Source organism: Tenrec ecaudatus, chromosome 8 (genome assembly GCF_050624435.1).
Source record: "Tenrec ecaudatus isolate mTenEca1 chromosome 8, mTenEca1.hap1, whole genome shotgun sequence".
Taxonomy (NCBI): Eukaryota; Metazoa; Chordata; class Mammalia; order Afrosoricida; family Tenrecidae; genus Tenrec; species Tenrec ecaudatus.
The window spans coordinates 104,460,112-104,478,576 of record NC_134537.1 but is presented as its reverse complement, the minus strand read 5'-3'; the positions used below and the strand labels follow the sequence as shown (position 1 = coordinate 104,478,576).

Below are 18,465 nucleotides of genomic sequence, written 5' to 3'. Positions count from 1 at the left end.
TTTGAAGGGGGTGTGGTTGGAAGTCAATTTTATAATATAACTATCTCACAGCTTTTACCAGTTACACTTTTTATAGGTGCAGAACTTTTTACAACAATGACAATAATTGACTGCAGAATTCCATACTTAATCAAGGTAATTTTTCAATCACTTTTAACCTCCCACTTTCTCTTACCCCTGATAAACATGAATCAACTTTGGTCTTTATGTACTTTATTTTTTCTTATCTTTTATTATATTTATTTTAATTTATCATTACTTGGGAGTTAATTCATATGAGGGGAGGCACCACTCATCCCCCGCAAAAAGGAAAAAATGTTCCACTGGATGGAGCTTGGTACTCTCTGGTCATAGTGAATTTTTTTGTTAAAGCAGTTTCGCTCAAAGCTTTTTTTTTTTTTTGTGATGGCCAATTTAAACATGCCATGCTTTGAAAGAACAGTTCTGAAGCAAACCAGACTTTTCCCCAAGGTCATTACTGGTGACAAGACATGGTGCCATTCTTAAGACCCAGAAACTAGACATTAATCAAGCCAGTGAAAGACACCATTGTCATTGTGCCCCCGCACCCCCCACCCTCCAAAAAAAAGCTTGTCAAGTGAATTTAAAGATCAAGCCAATGCCCATTTGTGTTTTTGATATTGAGGGGGATAGTGCACTTGAGTTTGTTCTACCAAGTCAGACTATCAAGTTTTCTGTTTTGAGGTTCTGAAAAGATTGCGTATCTGTGTGAGACAAAAAGGTCTGATTTGTGTCAAAAAAGGGGACTTGTTTTGCCACCACGACAATGCACCTGCTCACACAGCCACCTCAGTGTGTGAGTTTGGGGCAGAAAACAGCATGCCTCTCTTGCACCACCCACCTTACTCACCTGACCTCTCTACGTGTGACTTATTTTGGTTTCCGCAAATGAAGAGGGAAATGAAAGGAAAATGATTTGATGACATAGAAGAGGTGAAGTTAAACAAGGGAGGTGCTGTCAGCCATCCAAACAGATGAGATTGAAAAATGTTTTCAAGAATGGAATTGCTGATTTGACAAATGTATTAAGTATAATGGAGAGTACTTTGAAGGTGATAAGGTTTTGTAAAAAAAAATACATTAAATACATATCTTTGGGGAAAAGACACAAGAAAATTCACTTCTATTGGCTACGTAATAGTCTATTGAGTGAATGTATAGCATTCTGTTTATTCATCTGTTGATGAGCATTTACATTGTTTCTACCTTTTAGAAATTGTGCATTGTGCTGTAATAAATGTTGATTTTCAGGTGTCTATTTAAGTTTAGTTTCAAGTCTATATACCTAGGTGTAAAATTGGGCATATGGTAGTTCTATTTTCTATACTTTCTGAGAGTTTTCATATTTTTCTTTCTTCTGAATGTCTATTATATGGGATAACCTAGATGCAAAATTCAATTGCTATATCATTTTTTAGCACAGTATTTACTTACCTTCAGAACTTTGATGATGATCCGGAGCTCTAAGGGGAAAAGACACACTTTCTACAATGAAGGCATTGGGATTGGCTTTCTACCAATTACTTAGCTCTTCTTTTTCTTCCTCATCCTCTGGAATAAAATAGCCCCTCCACCTTTACTCATGTAGGATAGTTCTTATTTCTTTTAAGTTTCTCAGGAATTTTACCTCTTACACTCAAAATATTAAATAATTTCTTCTAGAACACAGAAATCTTCTTAAGGAATTCAAGTGCACTATTGAGGGGGCAGGGGGCATTGAGGGAGGAAGGGAGAGAGGGAGAATAAATATCTATGCTAATCTTTATCTCTGCCAAATTTGGTTTAACTTCAACATTTTCTACTTTGGGGGGTTAGAAATAATGAAAAGGAAATTAAATAGAAACTTTCTATCTCCTTTTCTTTTGGGATAAAGCAGTAGAAAACAAGGCACAGTAAATTCAAATAACAAAGAATTCAGAAAACACACACACATACACACACTTCAGCATGTCTATTTCTTATGTTGATATTACTTGGCAACAGATAAATTTATAACTTGGATATAATTCAAAATATTCTTTTCAAGAACACAATGCATTTTTTACATAATTGTTACGAATCCCAGAAGAGGTGGCTTAATATAGTTGTACTGAGCATTCAAAAATCATAAAATAGCAAACTCAAAAAACAAAAACTCACTGCTATCCAGTCAATGGTAACTCATAGCAACCCCCTGTGGGTTTCTGAGACTGTAACTGTTAACTATTTACTGTTACTTTGACTTTTAACAAGTTTCTGAGTAGAAAGCGCAGTCTTCCCCCCACAGAGCTGCTGGTGGTCTCAAACTGCACACCACGTGGATCACAGCAGGGCTCCTGTAAAAGACTAAAGTGGATTTTAAAATGACTGATTCGAAGTCATCTAGTCACACACTTCTCTCTTTTTTTTTTTCTTCTTTTACATTTTATTAGGGACTCCAACAACTCTTACCACAATCCATACATATACATACATCAATTGTACAAAGCACACCCATACACTCCCTGTCCCAATCACTCTCAAGGCATTTGCTCTTCACCTAAGCCCCTTGCATCAGGTCCTCCTTTTTTCCCCCCCCTCCCTCCCTTTTCCCCCCTCCCTCATATGCCCTTGGTAATTTATACCTCGTTACACACACTTCTCTTTTGAAGAGCAAGAACTTGGGTCTGGGAGATAGTAGGGCCTTTGCTCCAAGGCCATTCAGACAATCCCTGACCGCGTCAAGTCTCGATCTGGTTATTCCGAAGACAGATCCCCTTTTTCTCTTACTCTGTACTGTTCCTTGGACATGCAAGAATGCTGCCTAGTTACTAATCTTATTTCCCACCAAATGGATGTGTTTCTATCGAGACCTGTTTAAATGAGCACAATTCACACATGTTTTCAAATGACCAAAGTAATTTAAAATCGGATTTTGTCAAATGTTGTTGATGATGTTATTAATGGCCGTCATGGTGACTTGATGTAGAGCAGAACAAAGCATGGCCCGGTTCTGTGCCTTTTCCCACCACTGAGGTACTTGAGGCTGTTGTCGAAGTGATTGCGTCAACTGCTCTCACGGAAGGGCTTTAAGACCCTAGGTTCCACCAAACCGGATGTCTTCATCTAGTGCTTGCTGCTTTTTAATGGCAGGTTTAAAAGAAGCAAGCCGAAGCCTCACCATCCTCATTTCCAAACCATACGCTGATTGCATGTAAAACGCATAAGACTCTGCTGCTGTGGCCTTGGTTTCAAATGACAGTGGTCACACAGGGAGGAGTAGAACTGCCCCGTAGAATGTTGGGGGTTTTAATCTTTGCACTTTCTGGACAAAGACCACCACATCCTTCCAGCTTAGAGGGAGGGGCGAGTTCAAATTGCCAATCTTTTCTCTTAGCAGCTGAGTGCCATGCTACTATGCTACCAGGCCCCTTTACATGGATTATACCCAATAGCAAGTGGATTCCAATTCATCCAGACTCTAGATAGGGTTCCTGATGCTGTACGTTTTTATAGGAGCATGTAACCTTAACCATGAAGTGACTGGTGGCTTGGAACCACCATTTTTTGGTTAGCAACCCAACGCTTACCCAACAGGGTTCCTTTGTGTGTGTTAGTCTGGTTTATTCATTACTACCCTGAAACCAAAACCCAAACTCACGGCCATAGCGAGTCAGTGCTGACTCATAGCATCCTCCTGTGGGTTTCTGAGACTGTAATGGTTTATAGGAGTAGAAAGCCCAGTCTGTCTTCCACAGACCTGCTGGTGGTTTCAAACTGTGCATCAAGTGGATCGCAGCCCAACGCATAGCCGCCGCATTGCAAGTGTTTCATACATAGTGTTTCCTACATGAGCCAATCCTAAAGATCAAACCTTGCCCAATAGCCAACAGTACTGAAAAAGGATATGATAGAATGTGGATTTTTTTTTTTAAACTTAATAGAAAGGGCAACTTCTAACCCTCACTTCAGGTTTAGAATGTTAAGTGTGTTAACCTTATGTAAACCTGGGTAAATCACTTCCACTACTGTGTTAGTCTGGGTACTTTAGAGAAACAAATCCACAAAAACTCGTATATAAGAGAGAGTTTTATATAAAGCTTAAGTGCGCCTCAAGAAAACATCCCAAACCATTGCTGACCAAACCCACTAGTCCAACATTAACCCATATGTCCAACACCAATCACAAAGTCCTCCTCAGCCTCTCAAAACATGCAATGAGGCCAAATGCAGGAGGAAAGCTGAGTCAGTGAATGTATAAACATCTCAGCACTGGCAGGGGTCTCCACATGGTTGCTCCAGCACCCAGGGATGCATCGGGGTAGGTTCATTTGACTTCTCCTCAGGGATCTTGCAGGAAGTCAGCCTTGTCAGCTAATGCAGGGAACTGGCTAAGGCAGCTGCACCGTGGGTCGACCATCAGAAAACAAGAGACCCTAGAATTAGAAAGGCAAGGCTCACCGAGTCATTTATCCCTCCTCCCTTCAATTAACCCCACATGTGCTTATCAGCCAGGTTGACACAATAAACTAACTAACTCAACTACTCAGCCCGAGTTTCCTCATCTGTCTAGCAGGGATACTAGTACTTCGTTTGCAGCATTTGGTTCTGCTTTATAAAGATAATATCTATTAAAGACCTAAGCTTGCATTAGAATACGCACCAAATATTTTAACACTTACCTCCTCTCTCATTTGTAATTTCAATTTTAAACTGAATAATTTACCACAACTATGCATATCTATTTCCTAAACCAGAGCCCTCGTGGCACAGTGGTTACGCATGGGGCTGCTAACTGCAGGGTCAGCAGTTCCAAATCACCAGCTGCTCCAGGGAGAAAGATGGGGCTTTTACCTCCTATAATGAGCTATAACCCCAGAAAACCACACGGGGCACTTCTATCCAGTCCCATAGGGTACTTATGAGTTGACATCTATTTAATGCAGTGAGGATTTAAGAAAAAATATTTCCTAAATATTTTCCAAAAGAAATCAGTCTTCAATTTTGTGTCTCTCTAGGGAGTGTTGTAATAAATAAAAATAATGAAACTCACTGCCACTGAGTTGTTTTCAACTTACAGTGAGCCTGCAGGTCAGGGTAACACTGTTCTTGTGTATTTCCAAATCATCCACTCTTTCTGGAAGCAGACAACCCATACCTCTTGGAAGTCCTAGCTGGTGGGTTCAAACTGCTGATGCTGGGATTAGGAGTCCATTACATAACCTACGATGCCAGGGGTCCTTTCTAGGGAGTATAGTAATATTTAAGTATTTGTTAGTCTGGGTAGACTAGAGAAACAAATTCATAGACACTCATGTGTATAAGAAAGAGCTTTATTTATATAAAGAGTAGTTGTACATTAAGCAAATCCCAGCCCAGTCTAGATCATGTCCATAAGTCTGATATTAGCCCATATGTCTGATCCCAATCTATAATGTCTTCTTCAGACTCACGAAACACATGCAATGATGTCAAACACAGGACGATCACAGGCCAGTGAGTGGTAAATTTTGCGGATCTAGTGGCGTTATAAGCATCTCAACCCTGGCAGGGGCCCCCACGTGGCTCCTTCAGCTCCAGAGCTCTAGCTTAGCTCCATGGGTTCTTTTCAGCTGCAATGTCTCCCAGGGAGTGAGCGTGTGTCCTGCCTTTAGCGAACTTTTTATCTCCTTAGCGCCTCCAAAGAAGTCATGAAGCTGTGACCTGATTGACAGGCTAAACTCCATCCCTTCACTCTTAAAGCCTCAAAATGACAGCAGATTCTGTAACTACCACAAAGTACATCTTGGTCACAGTAAATTAAAAATAAATAACATAAACATTTATAATAGAATTGCTACAGACTTTCAAAGAATAAGGGAAGTCAGAAGATGAATGATCATTTTTCAGAACACAGGTAAAGTATGTGGGTATTTGGTAGATCAATTCTCAGTGCACCTTCTTGAAGGGAAAGGACAAAACCCTCATTTATTAAAACTCTAAAGAGACTTTCCAGGCAAGTCCCTAGTCAGTCCTCCAACCTCTTTGGTTTGAAGCATTTATTCCCCAGTACCTGGTGTTCCTGCCCAGCTCTCCAAAAATTTATTGAGTGCCCAGCAGCTTGGGAAACACTCAGCTCCTTGGACTGATACTCAGGGATCTCTGCGGCACTCTGAAGAGGCATGGCACATGTGCTTACCAGAGAATCAATCCTTCTATCTAGCACCTCCTTTTCTTCAGGAGAAAGCGAGTTGGTGCAATTACCTCATCCAGAATAATTACCTCACTTTAAACTGTTTATTCTCCTGAGAAAGGTGTTTGGAAGCAGGTAGCACTTTGGCATGAGAGATGGATTTTTAAAAAGTATTTGTATCGATATTGAGAGTAGGCTGTGGGGAACTGTTGGGAAGATTTTGTTTCAAACCAAGACCTCGTTTTCTATTGGGAATACCCAGGCAAAGGGGGTCATACTCTATATTTGGGCCGGCTGAGTTCTAGTACTATTTTGGGGACCCAGTGCTGGGAGGTAGGAAGCTGTGATGTAGAGGACAGGGCTGAAAGCCCAAGCCAGGGTGTGTGTTCCTGGCTCTGCAACTATGGGACATCGATAATCTCAAAGTCTCTCTTCCTCTGTGGAGAAGAGGGGAAAAGAGAGGCTTTCAAAAGCATTTTAATACAGATTTCACAGTGTATTATCAACAAGCCATAATTCTAAAGAGTCTTACTCGCTCTTGTTATAAAAGACACAAACATCAAGCAAGCACACACATCTCCACTTCTGACACATAAAACTAAAACCAACCTCCCTACCATTGAGGTCATTCTGACTCCGCCCTTGTGGGTTCTGGAGGGCTGCTAAACCTTGACCTGAGCAGAAAGCCTCACCTTTCTGCAGTGGCACTGCTGGTGGGGTCTACCTGCTGACTTTGCGGAGAGCAGCCCTCTCTTAGCCTGCTCTCCATCCCGTCAGGGCTTCTTCCTGACCCTTGTGGGAGGGTAATTCTTAGGGCCCAGATCTTAATAAAAACCACAGCTGGGAAGACAGGGCCTTCTACTCCTGCAAAGAGTTAGTCTTGGGAATGTACAAGGGCAGTTCTACTTGTCTTACAGGCCTGCTCTGAGTGGGCATCAACTCCATGGCAGTGAGTTTGTTTGTTTATTTAATCTGGACTGAAGGATGCCTGCTGACCCAGTGGGTAACATGCTCAGTTACAAACAGGTCTACAAATTTCAAGATTACAGCGTCAGCAATCCTCGGAGACACTTTGCTGAAAAGTTTGGAGCTTCTGGAATTATTGGGATAACAGAAGGGAGCATTAAATAATTAAACTAAACAAAAAGATCGCATAACCCTTAGTGCACTCAATTTTGCAATATCACCATCTTCTACTTTATATTCATAGATATTTAGTATAGTTGCAATTTGTGATAATGAATTTGGTTCAGTGCTGCGTTTTCCTTACTTGGCATTTATTTGAACGAGTTTCGGCGTGTGTCTAGATATACTTTATCCGGAGTGATTTCTGCCTTGATGTTTCCTAAAAGAAGGAGAGTCAGGAATCTGGAAGGGCTCAAAGTTGAACGAAAGCGAACGGGTTTCGCGGTAGCAGCATCCTCCGTCAGGACGCTGCATCTTTCTGCGCCGCCCTTGCCGCCCAGAGGGCTGCGGGCTTCGCTCACTCGCGCGCTGGGAGCCGAGCGGCGACCGACTCCTCTCCTCTAAGCCGGCTCGCCGTCCTTTCTGGCGCCGAGCGAGCAGCCGGCGGAGCGCGGGGAGGCCGAGCGACACGTGCCGGCGCCGCCGGGCTCACCTGCGCCTCCCCGCCCGCCGCGGCCCCGCGGCCCCGCCCCCGCGGCCCCGCCCCGCCCCGCCCCGGCTCATTGGCTGCCGCGCGGGAGGGCGGGGAAGGGGCGGCCGCGGGGGTCTCATTAGCGATGCGGCCTCGCTCCTCCGCTGGCTAGTCCGGCGCCGGGCAGCGGCGCGAGGGCTGCGAGCGGCGCGCGAGGGGCGCGGCGGGAGACTCGCGAAGCAGCGGTGGCGGCGGCGGTCACCCTTCCGTGCGGCACGATGGAGGGGCGCGCTTTCTCCGGGGGCCCACCCGGCGGCGACTCGGAGCTCCCTGCCCCGCAGCCTTAGGGGGGCGGTCGTGGAACTGGCACTTGAAAAAGCCCGCGGGGACCCACTGGTCTCGGCGCCCGCCGGGCGGTGCCTCGCGCGGACCCCTGGCGCGTGGAAGAGGAGCCGTGATCCCGCGCGCGGCGAGGAGCATGGGGAGACCGGCCGCCTCAGGAGGCGGCAGCCGAGGGGCGCCCCGCTGGCTCCCGTGGCTGGGGCTCTGCTTCTGGGCGGCCGGGGCTGTGGCTGCCCGAGGTAAGCGCTGGGCGCAGCGGGCGGGCGGCCGGGGGGCGAGGGCGAGGGCGGGCTGGCCAGGCTGTGCGAGACCCGCACTGTGGTGGCGGCCGCTTGTCAAGTTGCGCCTTGGCACCTCTCTGCGCGCCGAACCGCACAGGGCGGGAGTCGAGCGGCGGACCTCAGGGAGGACCGGGCTTCCCACCCTAAGTTCGCCAGTCGGCTGCAATCCTACAGGTTGCTGCGCCCGGGCCCCTGCCCTTTCCGCTGGTGGCGGGCGCCCTTCTCAAACCCGCCCCGTTTGCTGCAGACTGGAGTTAGCCCGCCCTGCACTCGGAGAGCCGCCGCTCGCACGGGGTTTTCCTACTTCCTTCCCAGGAGCGTTCCCGGCCGGGCGCCTGTGGGGATGTCCAAGAGTTTCTGGGGAGAGGAGCCGGAGGATGAGCACGCGCTGTCGGGTTGCCAGGCTGACTAGACAGGGCGCCTTTGCCTCTCAGGGAGCTTGGGGTCCTTGTACTCTGCGCCAAGCATGGCATCCATCCCTTTGGCAACCTTTGCCCGGGGTCCTGGCTAGCCCTGGGCTTTCCTGCGCCGAGGCCGCTTGTGTGCTGGAGCTCCGGCGAGCTGTGGGCCCGATCCCGACTTCACTGCGCCCGCAGTGCCGAGCCGGGATAAGCAGTTGGCTCCAGGCTGCTCCCTACCCTGTGCCTACTCCAGCTAGCGATCGCACGGCCCCTCTGGGCAGCCGAGAAACCTCGCTTGTTTCTGACTGGTAGCTTAGACCCCATTTTCCTGGCTCCTCGGGACTCCAGCAGAATGACATTTTGCAACTGGTTCCAGCTCCTCCTTGAGCGAGGACGCAAAGCATCAACTTGAACATGAATCCCAGGGACTTCTTTTGAAGATGCTCAGAGGCAATCTCAGACATATCTAGAGTACTGTGGTTTTACCTTTGAAATAATCCGGAAGCTTTTCTTCTATCCTTCTCTTTGCCCGCATGCCACCCATTAGTCTTGCAATATGTAATTGCACTAAATGGCTTACCTAACACTTATCTGGCGAGAGGTAGGACTGAGCTGACCGCCCCACCTTCTGTTGGCCTCATTCTCCTGAACGTATTCAGAGTCGTGGTCTTGCATTCTGGATAGCAGGGAGACTGGGGAGACTGGGAAGGGTACAGAATGATCACCAAGAATCAATGTAATCTAATTTTTATAAAAGCTAACGGTGTGTTAAAAACAATCGTGTTGCCAGAGAGAGAGAGAGAGAGAGAGAGAGGAGAAAGAGATTGTTTTATGATTCTGTTTGTATTTCATCCTGAAAAGTTTTTTTTTCATTTCTTTTTTTGAAATGGAGTAAGCTTTTAAAAGGCAGATAAGGCTTAAAAATGAACCTCCCTGATTGGACACACTGGATTATGGTGAAGCACAGTTCTTCCCTTGCTGGAAGAAGCCCAAGCTTCAGCCATTTAATTTACTACGTTCAGAGAATGCCTCATTGCGAAGTCAGCCCGGAGTGGTTTCTATGCACTGCTATGGGGCAAATCTGGTCTTGTCTTTTCTAAATGTTGATCTGAGTGTCAGAGTTTTCACTTTTATGCGGTGCTGACTCTCCGTACTGACCCCTGGGCATTTGGTTTCTGCAGTTGTCTTGAAGCCAGCTCTAAACAAGAGGTGGGGACATGCCAAAAGCTTCTTGGTGAAGACTTACACTGACTGTGAAACTAAGGCTAGCACCTCTTGTCTGCAAGCTGTTCTTTAAAGGTCTCCTGGAAAACATACTGTACACTCTGCAGGCTTGTTTACAACAAATGTCTTGCACAGAATCATAGTAATGTTCAAGACACATGGACTGGAGCAGTAAATCTGACTAATATTTGTCTTGCAATATTTTACTTTCTGGGACGGGAAGCCTGTCACTCTGAGAGTCTCTCAGACATTGCCTGAGAAATGAGCATAAAGCAGGCTCAAATACTTGAAACCTGAAACTTATCTCTGATTTTTGATAGCATCAGACAGAGGCATAATTGGGGATTTCTGAACAAAAGGTGTGTCTCAGTGTTTCTTAGCTTCTCCAGTCCCAAGAAGGTGCCCTCCTTCATTATTCCTAAGAAGTGGTGCATGCTTGCTGAGTACTCTCACCTACTTTATCAGATTGGCCCAGGTTGTTCTTATTCAGCCCTCTGGATAGTCTTTTGTTCTACATGCCTTTCCTGTGGACTTGAACCAAGACCATTGCCAACCAATACAAAATGTAGGATTATGCCATTGGACTTGATGTTATGTACATTTTAATAGTTTAGGAATGTTAAAAAATAACAATAGCATTTATCTATGTTCAGGATGACTACCTACCCCCTCCCTGTCTGTTTTTCCTTTCTTTCTTCCATTCTATAATAAATATTAAATACCTCTGAGAATTGGAGGGAGACTTCAGACACCTGATTTTACACTGAAAGAAGATGGCACTTGGGGCAAGGGACTGCCTGCAGAAAGCAGTCATGGCCCATGGCCAATGTTGTTTCCCTTCTTTCGAAGCAAGACTGACTTCTTCAGGCTTATATCACTGCCTGTCAGCATACTGGAGGGAGGCACTTTGGTGCCACGATTACTGTATATTTTAACACTTTTTAACTTAAAAGAAGGTTGCTTAAAAGTTATTCATGACCTGCCAAGTGCTAATTAAATCCATGTCATACTGTCACACTGATTTGTTTTTTGTTCTTTGAAAGAGAAAAAAAGAAAGAGTATTGCTGTTGATCTGATTATGATAACTGTAGTAGATACTGTCCATAAGCTGCACACATTATCATAAGAAGAAAGAAAGATAATGCATAATAGATTCAGCTGTCACAAAGCTAAATGGAAAAAATAAGAAAAAAATTCTAGACAATTAAATCTTTCTTATAATAACTACACAAATGCACTGGTGGCAGGAGTTTCCAGAGGAGGTATATGGTTTCTATATTATTTAATTCATTTGATTATGTTCTACAATTTTAGTCTTGGAGCCCCCTTCTCATCATGTTCTTTTTTCCCTCAAAAATTGTGTAGGTCTGTGAGAAAAAGCCCCTTTCCCCTTCAATGCCTGGCATCTTCCCCTTTGGAAATCTTTTATGTACTCTCTGAGCTTGAGCGGCCAGGTGGCACCTCCCTTCCCTACCAGCAAAGTGTTCTACTTCAGTGATCTCTTCAGTGTGCATCTCCTGAAGAAGAGACATGAATTGTTGCAAACTTGACAACACTGACAACACTGGTCACCTTATTTCATTACGTTATGGAAAAGAACTCTTTCTGCTTCATCCTTCTTTGACTGAACCATCTGTGGGCATGTGGTCTCCATGTGGTACCTAACAGGGTGGATAAACATGGTTCTCATTTATCCTCCCAGGGAGCGCCCCTCTCTACAGCAGGATGGCTGACCCTGTCGTGCACTGACCCATAGTCCACCATGCTGTTTTATCAGTTAGGGAGCGCTCTTCTTTTTAGTTCCTACTTACTGCCTGCTTTATCATTTCACTTGTACTAATACCCTTGAATTTTATTGTCTTCCTGTACCAGTTATCACGCTCTCACTGCCATTAAGTCGATTCTGACTCATAATACAAATATGTAGTACCCAACATAAACCATTTAGAGACTTCAAGGCTATCAAGAAATTGCTTGTTCTGGAGAGAGTGATTTTCTAATACTCTTCCTTTCTATCACCCTCTTCTCTCTTTAAAAAATAAAAATTCCAGGGTGGCAACCCAGACCATGTGTGTCAAAAGCTATTTCTAAACACAGAGTGCACAAAGAGAGATTGGCTGTATACATCCTCTTAAGTAAGGTGGGTGGGGAGTGTTTTCTTCATAGAGTGGCATAGGTTTTCTCCTAGAAAAACACCTTAAGGCTCCCTGATGGCTTACTGTGTTTAGCATTTAGTTGCTAACTGCAGGGTCAGTAGTTCAAACCCACTGCTGTGCACAAAGGTAAGGCTGTCTGCTATCATGAGGTTTAACTGTCTTGGAAACATCAAGGAGCAGTTCTGCTCTTCCCTGTCAGTTCGAGATGAGTCAAAATCAACGCGATGGTGGTGAGTTTAGAACTCACCTCTGATATAAATGCTGATTGCCCTTTACTTTAGGCAAAGCCAATTAACGAGCTCTGCCATGATCTTCCCTTCCTCTCTATTCTAATGCTACTATCGAATTAAAAGTGGTGCAAAATAAGCAATGTGAACTTTCCTCTGCCATAGTAATCTACACCCCACATTTTGTAACTGGCTCCTGTTGGCATTTGGATTGCCATCTGGGTACTACCACGCTCTTTTTGTTAGGCCTGTTTCTTAGGAGGGAGGATTTGTGAATTCTTGCTTGAATATAACATAATAAAAGGAAATATTGTATTTAGTGCAGGGCCATTCATTATTCTACAAGATTTACACATACTAGCTCAAGCACTTCTTAATATAACTCTATGAGGGAAGTGCTACTGTCATTTCTGTTTTTAAGAGAGGAAGAAGGGCATGTAGAGAGGTTAAATAACTTGCCACAGCCAATGAGTTACTGTACAGAGAAGAGCCTGGGCTTGAACCTCTGCCGTCTACGTCAAGAGGCTACAAGGAAAACAGTTTTCTAACCTCTTCAGAAAATATCATGATAAGTATATTATGGTAACAGAAGTACAGAAATGCTATTTATATAACTATCAGAGTTGTAGAGGAATTTAGAGTAGCTTAAATAGATCTGTAAATATATTCAGATAAATCTAAGAGATTTATGTTTATGAAAACAACAACCCTCTCGCCATTCAGCTTAATATTCTTTCGGATTGGATTCACACTTGAAGTTCTGAATGCAAGTTTCTAATATGATAGCTTGCTCCCTACACCCCACCCCCTAATTTTGAATTTCAACAGAGAATATTACTCTGATTAAGTACGCCATCCGTGGAATGGAAGATCCCAAGGGACTATTTGTTGCATGTCTTGTATTTTTAGCCTTGTTCGCCAGGGAAATGTGGAGCATGAGATTTGAGAATAGATTGTTAACACCAGAGGCTGCTGTTTCTGCTGTTTTGGGTCCTCCTGCTGCTGCTCTTGCAAGGCAGATGGCTAGATTCATTTATAGAAAACAGATATTCGTTTTATTTTGCCTTTCCACTTTGAAAAGAACTTTTAATTGTTTGTGCCACATTGCATCGTATGGCCTTATTGTGTGCATACACATGCTGCGTGTAGATAATTTTCAGAATCAGGCGGATGGTAATGTATTTCATTTGGAAGCCACTGTGAAAGCTCTGTGGTGTGGCTAGAAGGTTTCCTTTGAAAGTGAGGATGTGTGCAATGTCGTCTATGCCAAGTGCTTCATACACAAGCCTGTCTGACCCACCGAACTCCAACGCAGAAGCAGAAGGTACATGCTACATTTTTACCAAACCTGAAATATTTCCTATCATTGTTGCTACTGGGATGCGCACAATGACGACAACATTCTCCCTCTAGGACCAGCCTCTTCAGATGCTTGCTTTCATAAGTCAGGGAACAAGACAAGGAAAAACTTGTCTTCCAAACGAGACCCATGATAGCTTCACTTCATGTCCACACTTTTACTTTCTGCCTGCAAATTTCTGCGTATTAAGGCACAAGAGTCTTCCTTGACAAATGAAATAAAAGGAGACAGGCAGACCTTGCGGTGTGTATCCCACTCCCGGGTCCCTGAGCTGCGAGGAGAGGAGGAAACCTGTGGGAAAATGATACTCTCACCATGAAGCACGCGAACACGTTCACAAACTTCGCACAAGTTTTGCTGTTACGGAAATGGAATGCTGTAATTTCTCAATCAGGTAAGTCTGAGGGAAATGTCATTGCAGGCATTCTAGAAGGCAGGCCATTGGCAGACAGGCAGAGGCAGCAATCGCTGTGACCACTTCAAGAGCCCAGCCAACCCAGGCATGCCTATGTTCTGTGCAATAGCATTCACAGATTTTGAAAATGTACCACAAAAGCACATTTGATTAATTAATATCAATTGTGAAGAATGGCATCTAAATAAGTGTGCAGAATTCAGTTTGAGTGTTATTTGCCATACCTGCCAGCAGCTGCACTGACGTAATCATTGCAGTTTATTTTAAATTTACTGCAACAAAATACACCAGAGGACAAAGGAAACCCAAACGATAATAGGTTGTGAGCTGGTGATATTGGAAATTCACAAATCAATACTTTGTCAGCATTCATGTACATTTGAATCACTGCCGACCTTATTAAAATGCAGATTCTGGACGGTATAAACTTCAAGGAAGGGGCCTGGACTTCTTCATTTCTAACAAACACTCCCACTAGGCTTACACTGCCAGTCCCAGTGGGCCACTCTGAGTCACAAGGCTATGCCGGAGCCATCTATTAATCCCAATGTCATCTCATGGTGTCCTCGGGGATGCCCCCGTGTATCCGATGCAGCCCTGTGCTCCGTAGGCTTTCCAAAGCTCTGGCCGTTAGGATGCAGAAATAAACTCAGATGACCAACCTCTCAGCTAGTTCTTGAGCACTCTTTTCCCCACACAGGAATTCTGTATATTATAGTAATTCAAGTTTTTTGTTTTTATTGTTATTCTTTTTTTTTTTAGTATTCTTTTTCACTGGCAGTATATTATGACATAGAGCTCAATGTAAGACGATTTCAAACCTCCCAGTAGAAAAACAGGGAAACTCAGATGAGCATGCAGTGGCTGTCAGTTGGTTCTACCTACCAGGGACCCTACAGGACTGAGCAGAACTCTTTACGGAAGCTGATTAACACACATCTCTCCCCTAAGCAGCTGGTGAGTTCATACGGACCTTCCTGTTAGCAGCCCAGCTCTTGGCTCACTTACTACTCAAGTCCTTGTGGCATAAGGACTTCTTAGATATAAAGAAAAAAAATCCAAAAAACTCACTGTTATCGAGTCAGTACTGGCTCATCGCCATCCTATGGGACAGAGTAGAACTGGATTTTGGGATTCAGAGATGGCAACTCTTTCAGGAATAGAAAGCCTCGTTCTACTCTCTCAGAACATCTAGTGCATTTGAACTGCTGACCTTTAGGTGGGCAGCCCAACATGTAATTACCAGGGATCCAGCCACCTACAAAATAATAGTCATCCAGTGGCACAATTTTGACGTAATATGCCTCGCCTTGCAGTTGTAAAGATATGTGCAGTAGCTCCTGCAGCTTCACAATATTATATATGCTTCACCTGTTCTTGAACTTAATGGGATCCAATGTCTTTGATTGTGTAATGATAATAACGAGGAAACAGTTCTCTAGAAGTTGAAGAGTTGGTCCAAAGATACATTGTGTGTGTGTGTGTGTGTGTGTGTGTGTGTGTGTGTGAAGTCAGAGGTCCTCTTGACCTTGGTTCATGTTCTTTCATTCTTCATTGAAGGTACTCTTTTTATCTGAGTTCAGGACAATGAGAGACAAAACAGTTCCAGGTAAGAATGAGGTACAGCAAAATAGATGGCTAAAATAAAGCAAACTGGATGGCCCTCTGAAACTATTGACTTGAGATGATCTTTACACCATACACCAAAAGTATCCCCTGAAGTCTTTTAAACTAGAACAGTAGTTTAACATAACTAGCAAATAAGGTCTGCCTTGAGCATTATTGCTCCGTGAAGAACTATCTATATGGGCTCAAGTTGACAGCAGCAACTCAGAGAAATTAGCTAGTCGTAGGTAGGAATCTTACTGGGCTGTGAGTTTATAATAATGGGCGAGGAATAACTCAGAAAAGGTAGGGGAGAGCAGTTATATAACTCCAATAATGTAATCAGTGTCACTACATGCATATGTAGCATCCCTGGGGAAGTAGTGGTTACGCATTGGGCTGCAATATGCATGTTCGGCAGTTCGAAACCACTAGTATCTCCCCAGGAAAAAGACTGGATTTTCTATTCCTGTAAATAGTTACTGTCTTGGAAACTCACAGGGGTTGTTGTTATGTAGATTGGCACAATAGTGTGTTTGTGTTTTGGCTTAAATGTAAATGTAGAAATTATTGAATTGGTTGTATGACATGCTGTATATATTCTGACACCAACAATCACAAAATGAAATAAATGATTACTACATAGATAAAACAGCACCGACACCTCTAGGGTCTGCTGATGCTCTCTGAACATGTGCAGCATTGCTGGTCCTGCCTGAGCCCGGCTGTGTCCTCTGCCTTTGCTACAAGAAGGTAATCCCCACCTGGCAGAAGTCATCTTACTTCCTACTACTCGCCCAGTGCAGCGCCTCTGGCAGTGCCCCTCTGAGAGCTCAACCTGGAGCCTCTTTGTTATTGCACCTCACTTTGATAAGGTATAGATAATGTTTAGAATACAGTTTCTAAGATATACTTGATAATTTGAGAAAACACCCAGGAAAAAAGGAGTGAAACGAGGATGGGAAGATGTGCATTTTGTTTTCATCTCCCTCAACATTTGGAGAGGGACCTTAGCAGAAAGACGATTCTGTGTAAGCGACATCACTACCAGGGGACTGCTTTGAGTAATCATTCGTTTGCATAGAACTTGACATTTTCATGGTGCTCTCGTAGGCTTGCTCCCTTTATAGCTTCACATCCACTTGGACATTGGATGGATGGAGACATGAGGGTTTGGAGATTATTGAAGCCAAGGTCAGACAGGTAGCGAGTGGTAGACAGGATCAGGAAAAGAAGCTTGTTCTTCAAAGAGTTTGGAGACCTTTTGGACTACATTATGCGGTAGTTGTGTTTTATTACCAAGTAGGTGAATTATACTTCAGTTGAACAATACTGCATTTCTGCTCATATTACATTTAACTAGGGAGTGTAATTATGTGAGAATGTGTGACGCCCAAGAAAGAAAAATAAATTAATGAAAATTTTGACCAATTCTCATGTTGCCTTGTTGCTCTCTCTTGTGGTATTCATGATAGTTATAAACAGTAATATCTGCATCTGGGTAAAGGGGCAACAGAAAATATATCCGGACTGACTGCAGAAATGTAAAATCAAGAATGCACCTGAAATGGCATGCTGTTGTATGCATGATGTGATATGTAAAATGTCCTGACAACCACCTGCCTGTCAGTCTGTCACATTGTGGATGCTTGCATGCCTAGATGAGGGAGCAAACTTTGCCACCGGTATTTCAAATGCCAACAGGGTCAGCCATGGTGAACCTGATTCACCAGAGCTTCTAGGTTTACTTCGGTTGGGCAGAAAGGCCTGATCATCTACTGCAGAAAATTAGCCACTGAGAATATATGGATCACAACAAAATCCTGCCTCATATCGTGGACTGTGAGACACTTCATTCCATTATCTAGCCATGGGTGGAGCGCTAACTTGACAGCAATTAACAAGAAGTATGACAAAATATTCTGACAAACTAGTGAAGCAATGCTATTTTTTTTAATCAAGGGGGTGATTGTAATTCATTAAACTAATTAAATCACAAATCCTTTATTCTGAGGTCTTCTTTTTAAAAGATGTCATTACAGGCACACCTTTTTTTTCTTTTAAGAAATGCAAGACTGGCTCCTCAATCTGGATGCTCTCAAGTACCTGGTCTTTGCTCTTTAGTCTGAGTGTACGTGTTTTAGTCGTTGTTTTCTTTCTGTGTTTAGTAATAATACAAGATTCTCCTTTTAATTTGACTTTGAAAGTCCTTTTAGCAGCAAAAGGCAATGGGACTTCCCATACCAGTTTTCATCAATGCATCTGTAAGAATTACTTCATGTATATTTTTAGAGAGATAGCAAAAGCCCATACAGATGACAATAGAGAGTTTGTTTGCAGAGAAAAGTGTTTTTCAGGGTATCTACCTTTTTATCGGAATATGAAATCCTGCACCTGCCTCACCCAGGCTTGGGACCGAAAAGCAGCTGCAATGATTGTCAGAAGCTTGCATCAGGAAATTTCCAAAGTTGTGTTGTCTCCCTGAGAAAAGCAGTCACGAGATTCACAGGTTTTTGTCAGTGTGAGATGTGTGGGTGAGATATAAGTGTTTTCTGTGTGTGTGTGTGTGTGTATGTGGTGGGGGCAGGGGTAGCTCTAAAGCATTAAACTTGAATTAATGAAAAGATTTGTCATTAATATTTTTTCACCTTGGAATAATAATAATAATACTAATAATTTTCTGTTGTTTGAAGTTTAGCAGATAGC

At 43.7% G+C, this 18,465-nt stretch overlaps 1 protein-coding gene across 8 annotated transcripts in view; it reads left to right on the top strand.

Moving 5' to 3' along the window:
- The first annotated feature begins 8,226 nt into the window (after window positions 1-8,226).
- The window catches only part of UNC5D (unc-5 netrin receptor D), a 697,582-nt gene continuing 687,343 nt past the window's right edge, over window positions 8,227-18,465 (top strand). For all 8 annotated transcript variants that reach the window (XM_075555759.1, XM_075555757.1, XM_075555758.1 and 5 more), the window contains exon 1: window positions 8,227-8,329. In XM_075555759.1, the coding sequence (XP_075411874.1) occupies window positions 8,227-8,329 (103 nt within the window). The remainder of the gene's footprint in view (window positions 8,330-18,465) is intronic.